Source organism: Hipposideros armiger, unplaced genomic scaffold (assembly GCF_001890085.2).
Source record: "Hipposideros armiger isolate ML-2016 unplaced genomic scaffold, ASM189008v1 scaffold_885, whole genome shotgun sequence".
In the NCBI taxonomy this organism is placed as follows: domain Eukaryota; kingdom Metazoa; phylum Chordata; class Mammalia; order Chiroptera; family Hipposideridae; genus Hipposideros; species Hipposideros armiger.
Genome location: NW_017732235.1, coordinates 292,763 through 311,016, shown reverse-complemented (window position 1 = coordinate 311,016; position 18,254 = coordinate 292,763). Strand labels below are relative to the sequence as shown.

The 18,254-nt window shown below is 33.9% G+C and overlaps 1 protein-coding gene across 1 annotated transcript in view; it reads right to left on the bottom strand.

Moving 5' to 3' along the window:
- MDGA2 (MAM domain containing glycosylphosphatidylinositol anchor 2) overlaps positions 1 to 18,254 on the bottom strand; it is a gene marked incomplete at its 5' end in the record, with an annotated part of 518,288 nt that overhangs the window by 304,427 nt on the left and 195,607 nt on the right. Inside the window, one exon of the mRNA XM_019630047.1 lies at positions 8,353 to 8,485. Coding sequence (XP_019485592.1) covers positions 8,353 to 8,485 — 133 coding nt within the window. The remainder of the gene's footprint in view (positions 1 to 8,352; positions 8,486 to 18,254) is intronic.

Genomic DNA, 18,254 nt, shown 5'->3' with positions numbered 1-18,254 from the left:
CGGCTGCTCAGCTCAGGCTGGACTCGAACCGCTGTTGCTCAGAGCTCAAACTCTTGAGCGAGCTCTTAACCAACTGAGCCACTCGGCCGGCCCAAGAGCCTACCATTTGCCAGGCACTTTTAATGCACTTTCATTTAGTCTTCACCATAGGTATAATGAGGTGAGGTTCCTGGGAAAACTTGACATTCTTAAATGTCTTGGAGCTTGAGGGAGAACAGGGTCACAGATGTATATTCTCTTGAGTGAGAATAAAGCCTGCCTGTTACTGACTTTTTGTATAAGAAATAGTGAGAATACAATGTTTACAAAGTTTCCCTCAAATAGGTGCCTTAGGTCTATAGGTTATTTGTTGGCTACATTTTTTTTTCTTGAATAGTAATGTAATCCCCCTGCATAAAAGGACAACAGCCAAAGGAGGTGTTAATCTTCTCAAATTCTGTCAATCTAAACCTTGCTTGCAAGGACCGTGGAGCTCAAAAGTAGCTGTGTATGTATAGGCTACACTGACTTGGTAGTCACCTCATTGCATTTAAGCTTTTGTTGTTGTTGATGTTGTCTGGATAAATAAAATGAAATCTTAGAGTCAATGTTCTCTTTCCATCAATCTGAAACCCACCTCAGAGCACATTGTCAACATGACTTAGCAGAAAAGCCATTTTGAAGAGTTGAAAGAATTGGTCACACCACAGTACAGTGGGGAGATCCACACCCATGTCGCCTTCATTGATGCTTCTTTATGGAGAGATGCTTAGGGCTGTATATGCATCAACATTACCCATTGGTGTTAAGACTAGTATCTTACATGGAGGTAGGCTGAATGATGGATGAGATCATTGGGTGACCAGTTGTACTAGTTTGCCTGGGATTATAGGGTTTGCCAGGATGTGGGAATTTCACTGAGTCTAGGAAAAACTGGGATGATTGGGGACCCCAAAGATGATACCTTGATATAATCTATCTGAGGATTTGGGGTGAATAAGTAATGGGATTAGTTACATGCAGTTACGTCATGAGAGCCAGTAATCTATAAAATAAAATTTGTCAATGAATAATCATGAAGATAATTCTATACCACAAGTTTTGAGTGGCAAGCTCAAAAACCATGAAAGAAGTCTAAAATACATTTCTAACAACTGAATTATTATCTATAATAACAGAATTCTCACCAGTTTCACTAGAACAATAGAACCTTGAAAAATGCTAAGCTATGGTCCACAAATCCATAATCTAGAAGAAGTTTAAAATTAAAAATAAAATAACCTCAGGAGTATAACAAAATCTTATTACTTTATTTTAGCATATCCTCACTCAACACACTGGAAAAAATATAAAACTCATAGTTTGAATTTTGTATTCTTATGAAAAACTTTCAAATTGTTCAATTATAATTATAATCATATTGGATTGTCTAATAGCATGTTAAGAATAACTTCTAGATATTCACTAAAACACAGACTATTTGATGTGCTCCAAAATATTTGTGTTAAATTGTGAGATAGGATTTCAGTACTTTATATCCCTTTCAATAAATGTGATAGTGTTGCCTTTCATTTTGTTTAACAATGTGTTTTTCTTTAACTTCTTCTGTGTTTACCTATTTACTGTGTCTGGGTTATGATGTATTCTGGGAGAATTAATAGTTTATGAGGAATATTTTATACAAGAACTCATAGTCTAAGAATAACCTTGGCTATAATGAACCTGAAAAATTCATTGTTAGGACAAGAAAATGCACAGGTGTAGGGAGATCCCAGCAACATGCAAACTTCTGTTACTATGGTAATAGGATTCTAAAAAATCTGGGTCACCTTGTTGCTCTGGAAACAGGCTCAGGAATACCAAAGTTGGAGCCCCATAATGACCATTGCTTCTGTCCCCAGATTCACTGTATACTCATCACCTATATTTTCACATTTCTAAAGCTACATTAATGAGAACAGGGCAGATATAAGTTTGCTTTCCTTAGGAAATGTCAGAGCATTCAGATGAAAAATCTGTTGCAACAGAAGTGCAAGTTTCTTTAATTTTCTTTACATACAAGTATTAATTTCACAAAATAATATTCTATGTTTCTGTTATACATTTCTGCCAATAATAATTTAAATGAAAATTTACCATAGTACATACTCGATTTGATAGATTTTTCTTGGAAATATTAATATTTAATTTAACCACTGAGAAAAGTAATTCATACAATGATTATGAACTTATTTCAAGATCAGTCATCAATGGTTGAACCTATACACCATATCCTAGCAAAAATTCTAAGATTCTTGTATTATTTCACCATGATTACTGATACCAATTTATCCCTTCTTTCTATTATCTAGGTTAATGATCCAATACAATTATAACTACTATTTATTATATTTACTATGTGCTAGAAAGTTTTTAAAATGTTTTTATTAAATAGCATTTACAGCCCACAAAACCAAATAATGTGGGTCTTTATGTTACCCCCACTTTAGGGAGGGCAAAAAAACAAGGAAGATAAGTAACATCAAGTTTGGAGAACCAAAATTTGTACCTCAAAATTTGAATTTCAAAATTCATTCAATAGTTACAGGAAACATCTTATTCTCTATTGCTGGCATATAAACAATATCCTAATAAGTTGTGTTCTATTGGTGTCTACAAGTAGTAAATACTGTTATTTAGAAAACCTGAATTATCTATGGCAAAAAATATATTACGGTGTTCATATTCCCAATACTTTAGTGTATACGTGTAAAAAGATGAAATTATTTTTTCTGTTTTTTTTCTTATGTTTCACGTTCTAACTTCTCCATCATGAAATATAAAATCAGAAAAAACTGCAGTTTCACTGATGCATCATTTTTGTCTGTATTTTAGTAGTTTGACCATAATCTTTAAAATGTATGATAATCAGTCAAGTTTCATCTCATCTTCCTCTTTTACAGTGGCTGCCGTCCTATTTCCCCAAAGCTAAGAATATAGGGCCACAAATATTCTCAATAGAGTTCCCTCTTTAAGTTGAGATTCTGTTGAAGAATAGGCTCTTTCCTTTAAGTGGCTGACTCATTGTCTTGCTTTGATTTAGCATATATTACAAACTTATATTAAAAGGAGTCCTTCATGTAAAGGCCACTTTTCAGTCATTTGAAAGTGTTATGGACTGAACTATGTCCCTCCCCCAAATTCATATGTTGAACCCCTAACCTCCGATGTGACTATATTTGGAGACAGGGCCTTTAGGGAGGTAACTAAAGTTAAATGAGGTCATAAGGGTGGAGCTTAATCTGATAGTGCTGGTGTCCTTCTGAGAGGCAGAAAAGACACCAGAGCTTGTTCCAACTCTGCCTCTATGAACCACAGAGGAAAGGCCACAGTGAGAAGGCAGCTGTCTACAAGCCACAGAAGTCAGGCCTCACCATGAACCAACCCTGACAGCACCTTAATCTTGGACTTCTAACCTCCAGATGTGTGAGAAAACAAAATTCCATTGTGCATGACATCCAGTTTCTGGTCTTCAGTTACGGCAGCCCAAGCAGACTAACACGGAAAGTCATTATATTTGCACTATATATTTCTTACAAACTTAGTCTTTTTTTAAAGCTATGATTGTTGTTGATTAACACATCTAGATTCTAATAAACGGTGCTACTGATTGCCTAGATGCTGTGGAGGTCACCTAAAGAAAAACAGTTCAAATATCCATATGGCAGAAAAATGCATGAGGTTTGCACCCAGGTGCAGGTGACAGCAAAACTTCTGCCCTGTCCATCTGTACTTAAACTGGCTGTCTATGACACTGGACATGCTGTTTTATAAGAGGAAGTGTTTAACTCCACACTATTCCTATTACCCACAGCTATTCCCATAAAATCCCTATAACTGAAATATTATTTTATTTCTCATAATATTTAAAGAAGCTCATTAAATCCCTCTACACATAAAAGATAACTACCATTACTAGATCACAGCATACCCCAAAATTAAGGCTCACTGGGTATTTATGTTACAACATCCCTATGTATAAAATAATAGGAACAGATAATAATTACCAAACATAGGGAACAGAGATGTTTCTTTAACCTCTATTTTTTTCCATGGTAATGTACTGAGACAGACTGGAAGGGGAAAAAAGAAGAGAAAGAAGAAGAAAGAGAGAAAGAAAAAAAAGGAGAAAGGGAAGAGAAGGAGGATATAGGTTTCCCTTATTTCTACAGCCAGTAATACTTTTGCAAACTTGGTTCCTAGATGTAATGCCCAGATAAGGAAGACACATTAATTCGATAATTTTTATAAATGCTAAGCTTGAGCAGACTGAATCAAAAGACCTGTATAATTAAGCAAAATTATCCCCACTTGTCCCATTTCTTTGTAGAGTTCATCATAACCACTCAGGCAAATACAAAATATGTGTTTTATCCTACTATAAGTAATTTAGTTCTTATCTGCCTCTGAAATCATGAGATATAAACATATAAGTGCTTTAAATATGTTAAAATAAATTTGTTTTATCATAATTCTTATGTCCCCTCAGTTAGAAACACACATCCTTTGAGAAATTTAAAATAGTTTATATTTAATGTTAACATAATTATGATTTTAAAATGTACCTATATTTATTAATAGTCAAAATTTACAAATTTTAACAGGTTTAATTTAATAAATTATGAATACTGCTAATTTAAGAATTTACTAGTAAGAGCTAATATTCTTTTTCTTCCAAATGGGAGTAGGAAAACAACCAGAACAGCTTTTGGACCCTGCTACATCATGTCAATTAGGGAGTGTGCATGACAAGAAATAAATAATCTTAATACTTTCTATTTTATAAAATTCTATGTATTTTCATAATAAGGTTTAAGACAGCTACATTAGTTATGATAAATAATGACATTTCTGTAACAGGAGATTTTCATAGCATGTTAAGTCATCAGCAGAGGCCAAAAAATGATTAGACACTCCATGGCAGACATAAAATTATAAGTTCTACTATAATGCCAATTCATAGTGGAAAAATTAAGAAAACACATTATTAGTAAATTGATTGATGACACTAACTTTTAAAATGACACCCAGATTTTGCTCTTCTAAGTAGTTCTAGAAAACTGATTTTTATTAACAGAAGTTCCACTCATAAAATGGCATGGGTTGAAAACAAAGGCAACATTTGTTCTCCAAAGCCTTTAGTTATGCTTGTTTAAACTATATACATTGCTAGGTCATTCCCCAGAAAGTCTAATTCAGCAAGTATGGAATGGGCTTATGCTGTAATTGTTTTGCTGTAAAACTTTTAGAAATCCTTATCCACAGCAGACATTGTTTCCATCTTCATATGCTGTGTCATTTGGCATTGTGCAAATCAAGTAACAGAGTGATTGCAATTAAAATGTTTGATGATAGAGATGTTAAAATGAAATTTTGTCCAAAAACACATTTATTACTCAATTATTTGATTTCCACTACAAAAATTATTTCCAAAGTTCACTTTCATAAACATATTAACATAGAAGATTAATCAAACATACTACAATATTTATAATAGAATATTCACCCCCTCGATAAGTTACACATTTTCCTTGACATTTTGCACTCCAAAGAGTTAAAAACATGGCAAGTTTATGTATTTACAGATTCACAAGAGTAAAAACTGTAAAGGGCACTGGACTCTCACATTGATTATGGCAACGGTGACTCATGATCTTCTTTCAATGTTAGAAAAACAATGAACTTGCCTGTATGCACTTATTTGTCAGTTTAAGGGCCTATTTACATGAAGATGCTGAAAGCTTAATCTATTCCTGGTGTACTTTGAGAGCTACCTCAATGATTTCACCTGTTTGAAATGCACAAACTATTCCAACTTCATGAGCAAACCAGATGGGAAAAGCACTGAAGCAAACCTGGTTTGAATATGTAAAGCACTAGGCACATGGCATGCCTGATTGGAGTTATTGAAGAGCCAAACAAGGTATTAGCTATATTTTGAAACTCAATTATTTACCATAATTCTAATGATCTATTTGTAATGAGCATCAATCTAAATTTTGTGAGATCATTTATAGAAGAGAATAATATATTTTTTTGTTTGCTCAGTCTAGATATCCAATACCATAGCCTGAAAAATAAAGAATGGCACAGAAAGCTGAAATTGCCTCAGTGCTCTCCACAGGACAGGTTGTCAAGTCTCAGTTTTTGGAGTTGGCAAGTGTTAAAAATCATCTCAAAAATAAAGCCACTCAGCTGCTTTAAAAGACCAAAGGAGTTGAAAAGTCTATCACCCCTCGTGGTAATATTCTCCATTCAGCTTTAAGATAAGAAGTCCTTATTCATTCTAATAAAACACTCTGGCTGAGATTTAAGTTCATTTTCTCCAGCTCCACAAAAATAGTGAATACCTAGTCCGTCTCCTATTAAGATAACTCTTCAAGCATTGAAGTCAGTCTTGTCCCCACCCTTTATTAGCTGTGGGATATTGGGAACTAATAAAACCATACATTTCTGCAGCCTAAAAATATTAAATATAATTTTATTGTACCTCTTTGTCTTTAAAGAATTTTCTTTATGTTGATTGAGGTCATTCTCAAAACAACCCAATGAGGATACTTAAATCACTATGGGCCAGTTAGTTATGCCACATGACAGGAAAAGATGCAATTAAAAAAACACAAAAATCCACCTGCTTACATGCCAGTAGTTATAAAGATAAACTAGGATAATAAACATGAAACATTTCTAAAATTAATAAAGCACTGTTCAGATGCAAAGTTGTAACATAAGTATTAATACATCTGCTATTTTGTTCTTCCTCATTCTACTGCAATGCCTTTCCCCATCCCATAGGACCTGCTTCCATTTTATTTTTAATTTCTCTCTGGATCATGTGTATTTTAAAAATACATTAAAGAAAATAAGAAAAACAAAATTAGTTATAATAATTCACAAAATATTTCATGCCAAGAACAACATAATCACACCCAGTTCTTTTTGTTAACCTCTGATTTTTATTTCTCAATAACCTATTTATTAATTTTCAAGTGAAATGAGGTTATTCACCATCTAACGTTTTATATTTTAATTTTTTTCTAAACAGAGTTTGTTTCAAGTCTTTCCCATCCTTCTTGATAAAGTTTAATTTTCTCTCCCATATTCTTCCTTTGCTTTAATGACTTTTACCTGGTGCTTAGTAGAGTATTTCTCTAGTTTAAGGCAATTTACATCTTCCTCAATACCTCTATGCCTATCATTGTTGACCCATAGTAGAAACCCAGTAAATTTCTGATGGATAAATGAAGGAATAAATAAAAGAATGAGCCTTTCAAAATTTTAACAACTCATTGGAACATATATTGATAAACTGATATATGAGTACACATTTTTTTCATTTTTCAATAAAGTCCTAGGTTAAATCTTTTCACCAAATGAGCAGAATAGAGTTGCTGACTAGCTGTGTTAGAAGATCTAATAAAGTGTGTTCCTTATGCTTTATACATATCAACTCATTAATTCTTTCCTAACACTATGCGTTTCTGAGGAAACTGATGCAAAGAAGAGTGAAATGACTTGCTAATCAAAATCCAACAGCTGATTAAGTGGCAAAACAGGACCTCAAGTCAGACATACCAAGGCCGTCTCAAGGTTTCTGTTAATGGGAAAAGTAATTTTAAAACTCTTTGTCTTTATGTAATTATTTAAAAGTCAAATTTTTTATTAATTGCACTTAAAGTTTCTCTAAATCAGTTGAAATTCTAATTCATTAAGGTCATTGTTTATACACGATCACACAAAAGATAGTTCATTCATGTGCTCTCTTTGCTCTTTCACTTAGCAATTTCTTCTTGTTTACAGTTAGTTATTTTGAGGTCTGTATTAGAAACACGGGCTCACTTAACTTTCAGTCTTGCAAATGTTTTGACATTGGCTACAAAAATACTTTCCTAAAAACACCTACTTACAATCACCAATTAGATTTCTTGACTTGAAATACAGTGAAAGAAAGGTGCTTTCACATAGGTTTGGGGTCACAAAACACTTTTAACAATTTAGATTATACATTTTTATATGAAGACTCTAATATTTCTCAGAAATTTTTGAGAACAGGATATAGGCTTGCTTGTGACATTTACGAATTCAATAATAAGGAACTATAATTTCATATGCCATGTAAACAAACATATTATATGGGAGCATGTTGCAATTAAATTTTACAGTGTCCATTTGCCAAAAGCTTTTCAGATATCAGAATTTTTTTGGGGGGGGATGAGAAAGAACTCTTTGTTCCTACATATACTATAGAAATCATTTGGCCTATAAGAAAGTTAAAGAGCCACTAAATATTAGCTGTAGATAATAAACATAAAACATTCAGAGATAACGCCTTACCTGTTTTATTGGAAAGTCTAAATGACACCATTTTATCAGGAATATTACATACATTTCTCACTGAAGCAATACAGCTATAATTAGCATAGTCCTGAGGTCGAAGATTCTTTAGTTTTAAGATCTTTGTTTCACCCTGAAAATGAAAAAAAAAATTTAGAAAAATTCAATAGTAAACAAAACGAATGAAAGAATGAATCATGTCATGATGTTGTACTAAATCATATTATTATCAGAATATGATAGATTGTCTATTTTTAAGGAAAACGCCCTAAGTTAAAATAAGAAGAACACTGCATTTAAAAGTAATACTGTAATGTGCCTGGAGATAAAAACTGAAAGACTACAATGAAAATTCATAATGTTTTCTTTGCAAACTAGCTTCCTAGGGGGGAAAAAAATCTATTTCTGGTAGTAGTTATGCAAATTATTATGCAAAGATCAGAACAATGTACTTAATAATGGATTTTATTCAGCAAACACTGCAATCTATGCAGACTTTGATATGAAATGTTATGAAAGAAAAGCACTCCAAAAAAGAGCCAATAAATAAAACACTATTGGGAGAACAAAATTAATGAAGTCAATCTAATGATAATTGAACTTATGTACATAAATATTTTGTGACTATCGAGCAATGACATATAATAGATCTAAAACTGCATTAAAGAAGTGTTTATGACTGTATCTATATTATTATTGTTTTTGTTATTTTGTGTTCAGGGATTCAAGGCCTAGGTGTCTTAGGGAAATCTGAAAAATTGTTGGTACATTCAAACATGTCAAGGGGCCAGAAACATACAACAATCTCTTAATTAGCCAAGAAAGACCATATAAAAAATGACATTATTCAAAGGGTAAAAATAACAAACAAACAAACAAACAAACAAACAACAACAATAAAAAACAAAACAAAAAATCTCCCGTTCAATTCAAATTAAGTCTCCTGGGAATTCTTTTAGAATTCTATGCATCTTCTAAAATACTGCCTCTCATAAGTAACTTAATTATGGAGATGGTATGGCATCATATTTGATAGCAATTTTCAAAATGTTATTTTTTTTCCAGATAACATCTACATGGAAGCATTTGTTATTATTTTACTTAAGAAACATCACTTAAATTCTAAAAATTGCAACTTCCATGCATTCTTCAAAAGGATTAAAATAATTAGTGATAATGCCTCTTCATTTGCAAAAGAAAAAAAAAAAAAAAGCTTGCCCACACATAGGCAGACACACAGAGTTTTCCAAACGTGTCATATGAATCTCTCCTTCAGTGTGCATGGACATTGGGACCACAATTCCTTTCATTCAATGTCAAAATCCAGTCTTAAATCAATCACACCTTCAGCATTTCCCCCCATGGAATAAACAACAATCTCCACTTTTAATTTTTCTTTAGGAAATACATTGCATTTTTTCTGTTCAAGCAAATGCAAATACACCACACACAAACATACAGTCAGTCAGTGTGTGTGTTTCTAGGACTTATACTTAAAACAAGCTTTCAGTGTATTACAGAGTTATTATTTATATAAACTATATATATATATATATAATGCCTACAAAAGTGTACTTAGTTAGAAAGCATAGTTGAAAGAAAATGTTATACTAGAACCAGTAGACTCAGATAATTTTATTTTTTAAATATTTTCTTTAATTTTCCCATTAAGTTGATATAACAATATTTTATTAATTTCAGGTGTACAACATAGTGATTAGACATCTATTAACTTATGAAGTGATCACCCTGAAAAATCTATTAATAGTACACATCTGACACTGTACACAGTTATTATAATATTGACTATGTTCCTTATGCTATACTTTACATCCCTGTTACTATTTTGTAACTGCCAATTTGTAATTCTTAATCCCTTCCCCATTTTACCTATCCCCCCATCCCTCCTCCCATTTGGTAACAAAAAAATTTTCTTGGTATCAATGAGTCTGTTTCTGCTTTATGTGTTTGTTTATTTTGTTCTTTAGATTCCACATGAAAGTGAAGTCATATGGCATTTGTCTTTCTCTGTCTGACTTACTCTACTCAGCATAATACCCTCTAGGTCTACCCATGTTGTTGCAGATGGCAAGATTTCATTCTTTTTTATGGCTGAGTAATATTCTACCATATGAGATATGACAAGTAAGTTCATGAACTCATCCTAGAAAAAGTGCTACATACCTCATTGCTGAATATCACTATGGTCACCTTCGAAGTACTTCCCTTGGGAAGCTATGCACCAATGCCAGTGCTCAGTCTATCCTCCAAAACAATTTTGAAACTCTTTTTTTTCCTGAATGGCTATCAGAGCTGTTATCGTGTTACCCTTGATGTTCTGAATATTATCTAAATGTCTTCCTTTCAATATTTCCTTTATCTGGATAAAGAAAGAAGTCATTGGGGGCCACATCAGGTGAGTAGGGAGAGTATTCCAATAGTTATTTGTTTACTGGCTAAAAACTCCCTCACAGAAAGTGCCATGTGAGCTGGTGCATTGTCATGGTGAAAGAGCCATGAATTATTGGCAAAAAGTTCAGGTCAATTTCATCTTTTTCACGCAGGCTTTTCAGCACTTCCAAATAGTAAACTTGGTTAAATGTTTGTCCAGCTTATACAAATTCATAATGAATAATCCCTCTGATATCAAAAAAGGTTAGCAACATGGTTGCAACATGTTTGCAAACTTAATTGTCGGACCTCTTCTTTATCTATGCATCCATTGATGGACACCCAGGTTGCCTCCATATCTGGGCTATTATAAATAATGCTGCAATGAACATATGGATGCACATGTCTCTTTGAAGTAGTATTTGGGGTTTCTTCAAATAAATACCAAGAATTGAGATACTGGGTCCTTCTTTGTCCCTTATTATAGCTTTTGTTTTAAAGTCTATTTGGTCTGGTATAAGTATTGCTACTCCAGCCTTTTCTTTTTTGTTTCCACTTTCATGAAATATTTTTTTCCATTCCTTTTATTTTCAGTCTGTGTGTGTCTTTCAATATGAAGTGAGTCTCTTGTAGGCAGCATATGTGAGGGTCTTTTTTCTCTTATCCATTCAGCCACACTATGTTTTCCGATTGGAGCATTTAATCCATTTATATTGAAATAATTGTTGATAGGTATGTAGTTATTGCTATTTTGTTATTCATAGTTTTTATCTTGTTTTTTCTTCTTCTTAAAGAAGACCCTATAACATTCCTTGTAATACTGGTTTGGTGGTGATAAACTCTTAAGCTTTTTCTTGTCTGGGAAGCTCTTTGTCTGTCCTTCAATTCTAAATAATAGCTTTGCTGGGTAGAGTTATCTTGGTTGAAGGTCCTTACTTTTCATCACTTTGAATATTTCCTGCCAATCTCTTTGGCCTGCAAAGTTTCTGTTGAGAAATCAGCTGACAGTCTAATGGGCAGCTCCCTTGTAGGTAACTAATTGTAGGTAACCTCCTCTCACTCACCCACAACCTCTGCTTGTTTTCACAGCCAGAAGTTATGGGAACTTCTCTTGGAACCTGGGCTGGGAAGCCTGGTGTAGGGCTAAAACCCCTTGCTCCTCCAGGGAGCATGTCCACAGCCCAGATATCCCTCCAGATTTTTAATGGTCACATGTGGGTGTGGGACAGGCCTGTTCCACGTCTCTGCCCCTCCTACCTGTCTCGAGATGGCATCTTCTGTATATATTTAATTATAGGGCTTTGGTTCAGCTAGACTTCAGGTGATTCTCAATGATGATCATTCTGCAGTTCAGTTGTAATTTTGAGGTGGTTGTGGAAAGCTGCAAGCACAGAATTTACCTACTCCGCCATCTTGATTAGGAGCTCAGATAATTTTCAAATGAGGTGGTACATCCTACTCCTCTTACCTTTGTGGCTGTTACTGCTTAGATTTCTTTGTTTTTCTTTCTCCTCTCAACACTGAACTGTTGGTATCCCTGGAATTCTATTTGTTCCATAGTTAATCTCACTATAAAATTCCCCTAGATGAGTTTATAATATCCTTGCGGATGAATTCATACTACAAGCCTCATTCTCCCACCACCACACCAGGTTTGGACCCCTATTCCGGAATTCTCCCTTAAGTTTCAGATGCATGTCCCAAATTTTTACTCAATGTGTTCATTTTGATGTCTCACCAAAACTTAACATTTTAAAACTGAACATATTCTAAATTGAACGTCAAGGCTTGTCCTCTAAATCTTCCCTATTTAATGGCAGGAATCTTGACTTTCAATTATCACTTCTTATTCATATATTCAGTGTCTCTCTCTGTTAGATCCCCTTACTGACCTGTAAGCCTGTTTAATCTCAACAATTCTTTTTATTCATTTTTAAATGTAATCCTCTAAACTCTACATTCAGCTGAAAAATTCCTGATTGTGCTTGGTATAGTTTAAGAATGTAAGCAAGTATAATGATCTAATCTATAACCAAGAGGAAAACATACAAAACTGATCATACCATTTCACTGCTTAAGTCATATGAATGACTTGCTATTGTTCTTGAAAATAAACACAATGTCTATTACATGGCTGTCAATCCTAGACGATCTGCATTCTCCCTGCCATCCCAGCCTCATCTCATTCTTCTGTGCCTTGCATATATCCAGCTTCCTACTGCCACAGACCCTTTGCACATGTGTAGCTCTTCATCTCTCTATACATAATGCATTTCATCTCATTCTTAGATCCCCACACTCCTTACTTCCACAGGAAAACTTTCTCACTTTCTGGAGTAGGAGGAATCCCCTTTAGTGAGATCTGCATATTGCTCTTTATAATATAGTCTCATTTTCCCACTTATTTTCGTAATGGATTTACTTTCTGTCAACCCCACACCTGTTTGCGTGTAGCCAAAGGGTTGGGATCCTGCCTGTCTCGCTCTCAGCATTATGTTCTAAGCTTCTAGCACAGGACTTAGCATAAGATTCATTTTTTCCCTGGTGCCTCCCCTACCACAGAAGGCAGCGGGCATGCCTGTCTTGCTCTCAGCACTATGTTCCAAGCAACTAGCACAGAACTTAGCCTAGGAGAGATGTCTTTTAAATGAATACTTTTTAAATTAAAAGTACTATCACTACCTATCTTTCACCACTTGGGGCTTTAGTTTATACATATTTCTCTAGAACTTACTATCTGTTTGGAACCTAATATGAACTCAATATGTGTTAATACATATAGTCAATGTTCTAAAAGCAATCATTGCATGGTAATGGTTTTCAAATATATACAAAAAACTAACAGTCATTTAGATTTATATTTCATGATAAAGTCTCTTTATTCACATAGAGTTAATTATATTCTACCCATATTTCTTGTATCTGTTTCCACTGACAAATTATTTTTAATCCATATTTCCTGAATACTATTTCAACACTCCACTGAAACTCGACCTACTAATGCCATTAATGATGCTGTTTTGTTAAAATTCAATACATCCTTTTTGTATGATTCTGTATTTCTCTGCTTGCTTCGAGCACTTTAGATTACTTTGCTACTTTGACAGTCCCTTGTTTGTATTGATAGGTAGTTAATTACAAATATAATAATTGTGTCACTTATTGTTTTTTTTCTATTTCATTTTCTATCTTAGTCTGTAATGTTCATTTTAGTCTGTAATGTTCCACTAATATACTCCTAGTGGAAACTGATCCATTATAATAGTTTCACTTATCATCTAGATACAGGTACCTGACAGATCTCCAAGCAAGTGGTCAGAAATGCTGCTGGTGTTTACATTACCCGAAAGTAGATAATCTAAATTGGGTAGTAATATTGAGATTTTTTAAAGGTTCAAAGAGAATTCACCGTATGTTTGCAATGATGCCTACACTTTATAAACACCAACAAATGTGGCCCAATAAATATAATGATTTGCACACCACATATCCTAATTCTTATGCAGAACAGTGCAGCAACATAAACACATGGGAAGGAAAGACAAAAGGAAAGAACAACTTTTACTGTAAGGCCTAGATACACACATTTTCAGTGGATCAGCTAGCATGGAATTGGAGAGTTTGGGGTTGATCTAAGATGATTTACATCTTGTAGTCAGAAAACAAAATATCAAGATGTGTGAGCCTACAAGACAGTCATCTAGGTTAATATTTAAGTTTAATCAATGCAGCACAACAGAGAGCGAGAGGGACTAATACAGACACAGTATATTGAAGGAAAAGAGAAAATAGGCAAAGTTATGGAAGGATTTGAACTTTACCCAATTAATTCATCACATTCAGAAAAGGATAAAGGTATTCAGGCTTACTCCCTTCTTCTCAATGAACAGCTCCTAAACTATAGAATATTTTTTAAAAGTGTAGCATAATGTATAACCAAACAGAGACTATCAGTATAAGAAAAGGTCAGACAATTGAGTTCACCAAGTTTCCACTGAGTGCTTACACAGTGGATATATCCACACACGCACACATGCACACGTGCACACGCGAGCGGTCTGACAATTAAGTTCGTGAACTTGATGTTGCTAACCTTTTTGGATATCAGAGGGATTATTCATTAGGAATTTGTACCAACTGGACAAACAGTTAACCAAGTTTACTATTTGGAAGTGCTGAAAAGGCTGTGTGAAAAAGTTAGACGACCTGAACTTTTCGCCAAGTCATGGCTCTTGCATCACAGCAATGCACCAGCTAACACGGCACTGTCTGTGAGAGACTTTTTAGCCAGTAAAAAAATAACTGTATTGAAACACCCTCCCTACTCAACTGATCTGGCTCACAATGACTTCTTTCTTTACCCAAAGATAAAGAAAATATAGTAAGGAAGACATTTTGATGGCATTCAGGACATCAAGGATAATGAGGCAACAGCTCTGATGGCCATTTCAGAAAAAGAGTTCCAAAATTGCTTAGAAGGGTCTACTAGGCACTGGTGCCAGCACATAGCTTCCCAAGGGGAGTACTTCAAAAGTGACCATAGTGATATTCAGCAATGAGGTATTAGCACTTTTTCTAGGATGAGTTTGCGAACTTATGGTCAGACCTAGTATTTTATCAAATGACATGCATGTATACATATGGATATACATTTTTATAATGATTTAGACTTCACCACTTGTAACTGTTTTTCCACATAACATTAATTTCTTTTTTATCATATAAACTTAATATTCTGTGATAGTCAAAGGCTTTTTGCACGTGAATTTCCATAATTTGTAAAAAGGAATTTTCAGTTGGTTATTATATAATTATTTTAATTAGCCTAATTATAACTAATTATGTAATTGATGTAAATATGTTCAGTCTTGTAATTAGATGGTATAATTACAATACACAAGATGATGTTATGAACCTCTTTATAAAAGTTCTAGAAAAATTGCAAGAATATGTGTAGTTTGTAAAATTTAAGCACGATCCTTTAACATTCAGAAAAATATTTTCAACACATATATTTAAAATTTTAAACTACTTTTTTAAATAAAAGAAATAAAAAGAAGGTTTCTACACATGTGTTAGTAGCCACTACCATTGGCGACATTTTCTAGTGAAAGAATAACCACAGCCTCAACTAATATTTCCACTTTACTTATGATAGAAATTGGAGCTTTTTAAAAATATGTAATTTCAGATATCAGTAAAAAAAATAAAGCCTTCCAATTCACATTCATTTCTGTTTCTTTAATCATAATTTATTGCAAACATAAATAACAATATATGCTAGCCTATATTTTCAGCATTCAGTGGAAGAATAGAAAGCAAAATTATCACTCTTGGACTTATTGTACTATATGCTTATGAATTTATATCAGCCTCAGGAACACACACCAATTTCATTCCAGAAACACTATCTATAAAAAGGTATAAGGAAGATTTTTGTCACTCAACAGGATGGTGAAATAAATATTCAATTCAAATTGATACAGTTATTAGCTTAGTATGAATGGGCATGTGGAATAGATATGTCTCCTTATCTTAGAAATTCAATTTTACTAAAAACAAGACATCGTTATTGAACATAAAAACATCTTTAAAAGAAATTTAATTTTCTAAAATTAAAAAATAAGCAGACTATGATATATCATTTGAATCCTTCCACAAATAATCCCAGTATGCTTTCCCAGCTGTACTGTCCACTCATTTCCGCATATACCCTTATTGTTCCAGTCAACAGGAGACATGAACACTCTTTAGAGACATCATCTTCTTTCTGTGTTATGACAGGTGCTGTTGCTTTCCATCTCAAATGCTCTCTATAGCCATATTGTGTACCTCTATTTTGACAACCATTTTTACTTTGTATCATAATCACTGTTTACTCATACATATCAACAGAGTTAGAGAAGGAGCCCTGTAACCTCTATCTCGCACAGAAAGCTGCCAATATCTTACACATAATAGATCTCAGTTATTTTAACTGGATCATATTTACACTGTAAAGACGAGGAGGCCATAGGACCTCTGGAAACAAATCAAAACATTATCAAAGCACTCCAATACCAACAATGCAGACATGGAAAGTTTTTCCATCCAGCAGTTGATGGTAAACAGTCCAAAAAATCAATAACACCTAAGAATTATACACGCACACACTCACACACTAAGTAAAAGGAAAAGTAAACACTATTCATATGTCATTACAAATAGCAAAGCCATTATACTAATGGCAAAAAAACAGGAGTCAATCTTGGGAAATAGTTCAAGGATACAACACAACACTAATTTTAAAACTAAAACAAATTTGATAAGTAGAACAAATAATTGATGCCTTTAATTCAATAACACAATTATGAAGTTACTTAGAATTCTGTGAACTTATTTTTTAATATAGGGAAAAACAACTAGATACACTTTATATATTAGAACCTACATAGAAATTATATTTTATGATTATAAATATAAAAACCACAGGCTAAGTCCATTATGTTGTTTTCTACTGCTGGACAATCATAGGTGACACAGTCCTTCAAATATCCAAGGCAGTTAGAAGTTACCAATAAGGGCATTGTTTGCTATCAGCTGGATCCCTGGGTAAAAATATTCTCTAAATCATATTCATCTAAATTATAAAAATGTTCCCAGCAGACTAGAATCAGCCCTGGAATTCTCAATCTATTAATTATAATTATTTTCATTCTTTATAGAAACCCTACTTATGCTGTATCTCTCTGTATTTGAAATCGTACAAATCTAGAAATGCTATTGCAAGTACCACTGCTTCCCCCTTGAGGAAACTGGGGACTCAGGCAGAGTTACAAATGACAGCCCAGGGAGGCCAAATATTGAACTTTGGCCACAGCGGGTGTTTTATTATTTGCTAATAAGCGGGCATGCACAGCAAGCCTCATCAGTTCTTATCTTCATACTGGTAGACAGGATCACATATTTATGTTACCATAGTAGTCTCAGTAGGCATTTGCATTTGTGATTCCCACACATAAATAAACCTACTATGACCAATTGAAAAAGAGACCCTTGGATCTCCATGTGGCTATATACAACTAGCTGTCTTGCCCTTGAGAGGTTATTTCTTTATATGAAGCATTCCTGAATTTCTTAAGTAAATGACTAGCTTCCTATGCATCTATGATAAACATACATACGAGGTCTGATAATTAGGTTAACGAATTCATCCTAGAAAAAGTGCTAATACCTCATTGCTGAATATCACTATGATCACCTTTGAAGTACTCCCCTTGGGAAGCTATGCACCAATGCCAGCACCTAGTTCACCCTTCAAAGCAATTTTGGAACTCTTTTTCTGGAATAGCCATCAGAGCTGTCACTGTATTACCCTTGATGTCCTGAATGTTATCAAAATGTCTTTCCTTCTGTATTTCCTTTATCTCCGGGTAAAGGAAGAAGTCATTGGGGGCCAGATCAGGTGAGTAGGGAGGGTGTTCCAATACAGTTATTTGTTTACTCGTTAAAAACTCCCTCACAGACAGTGC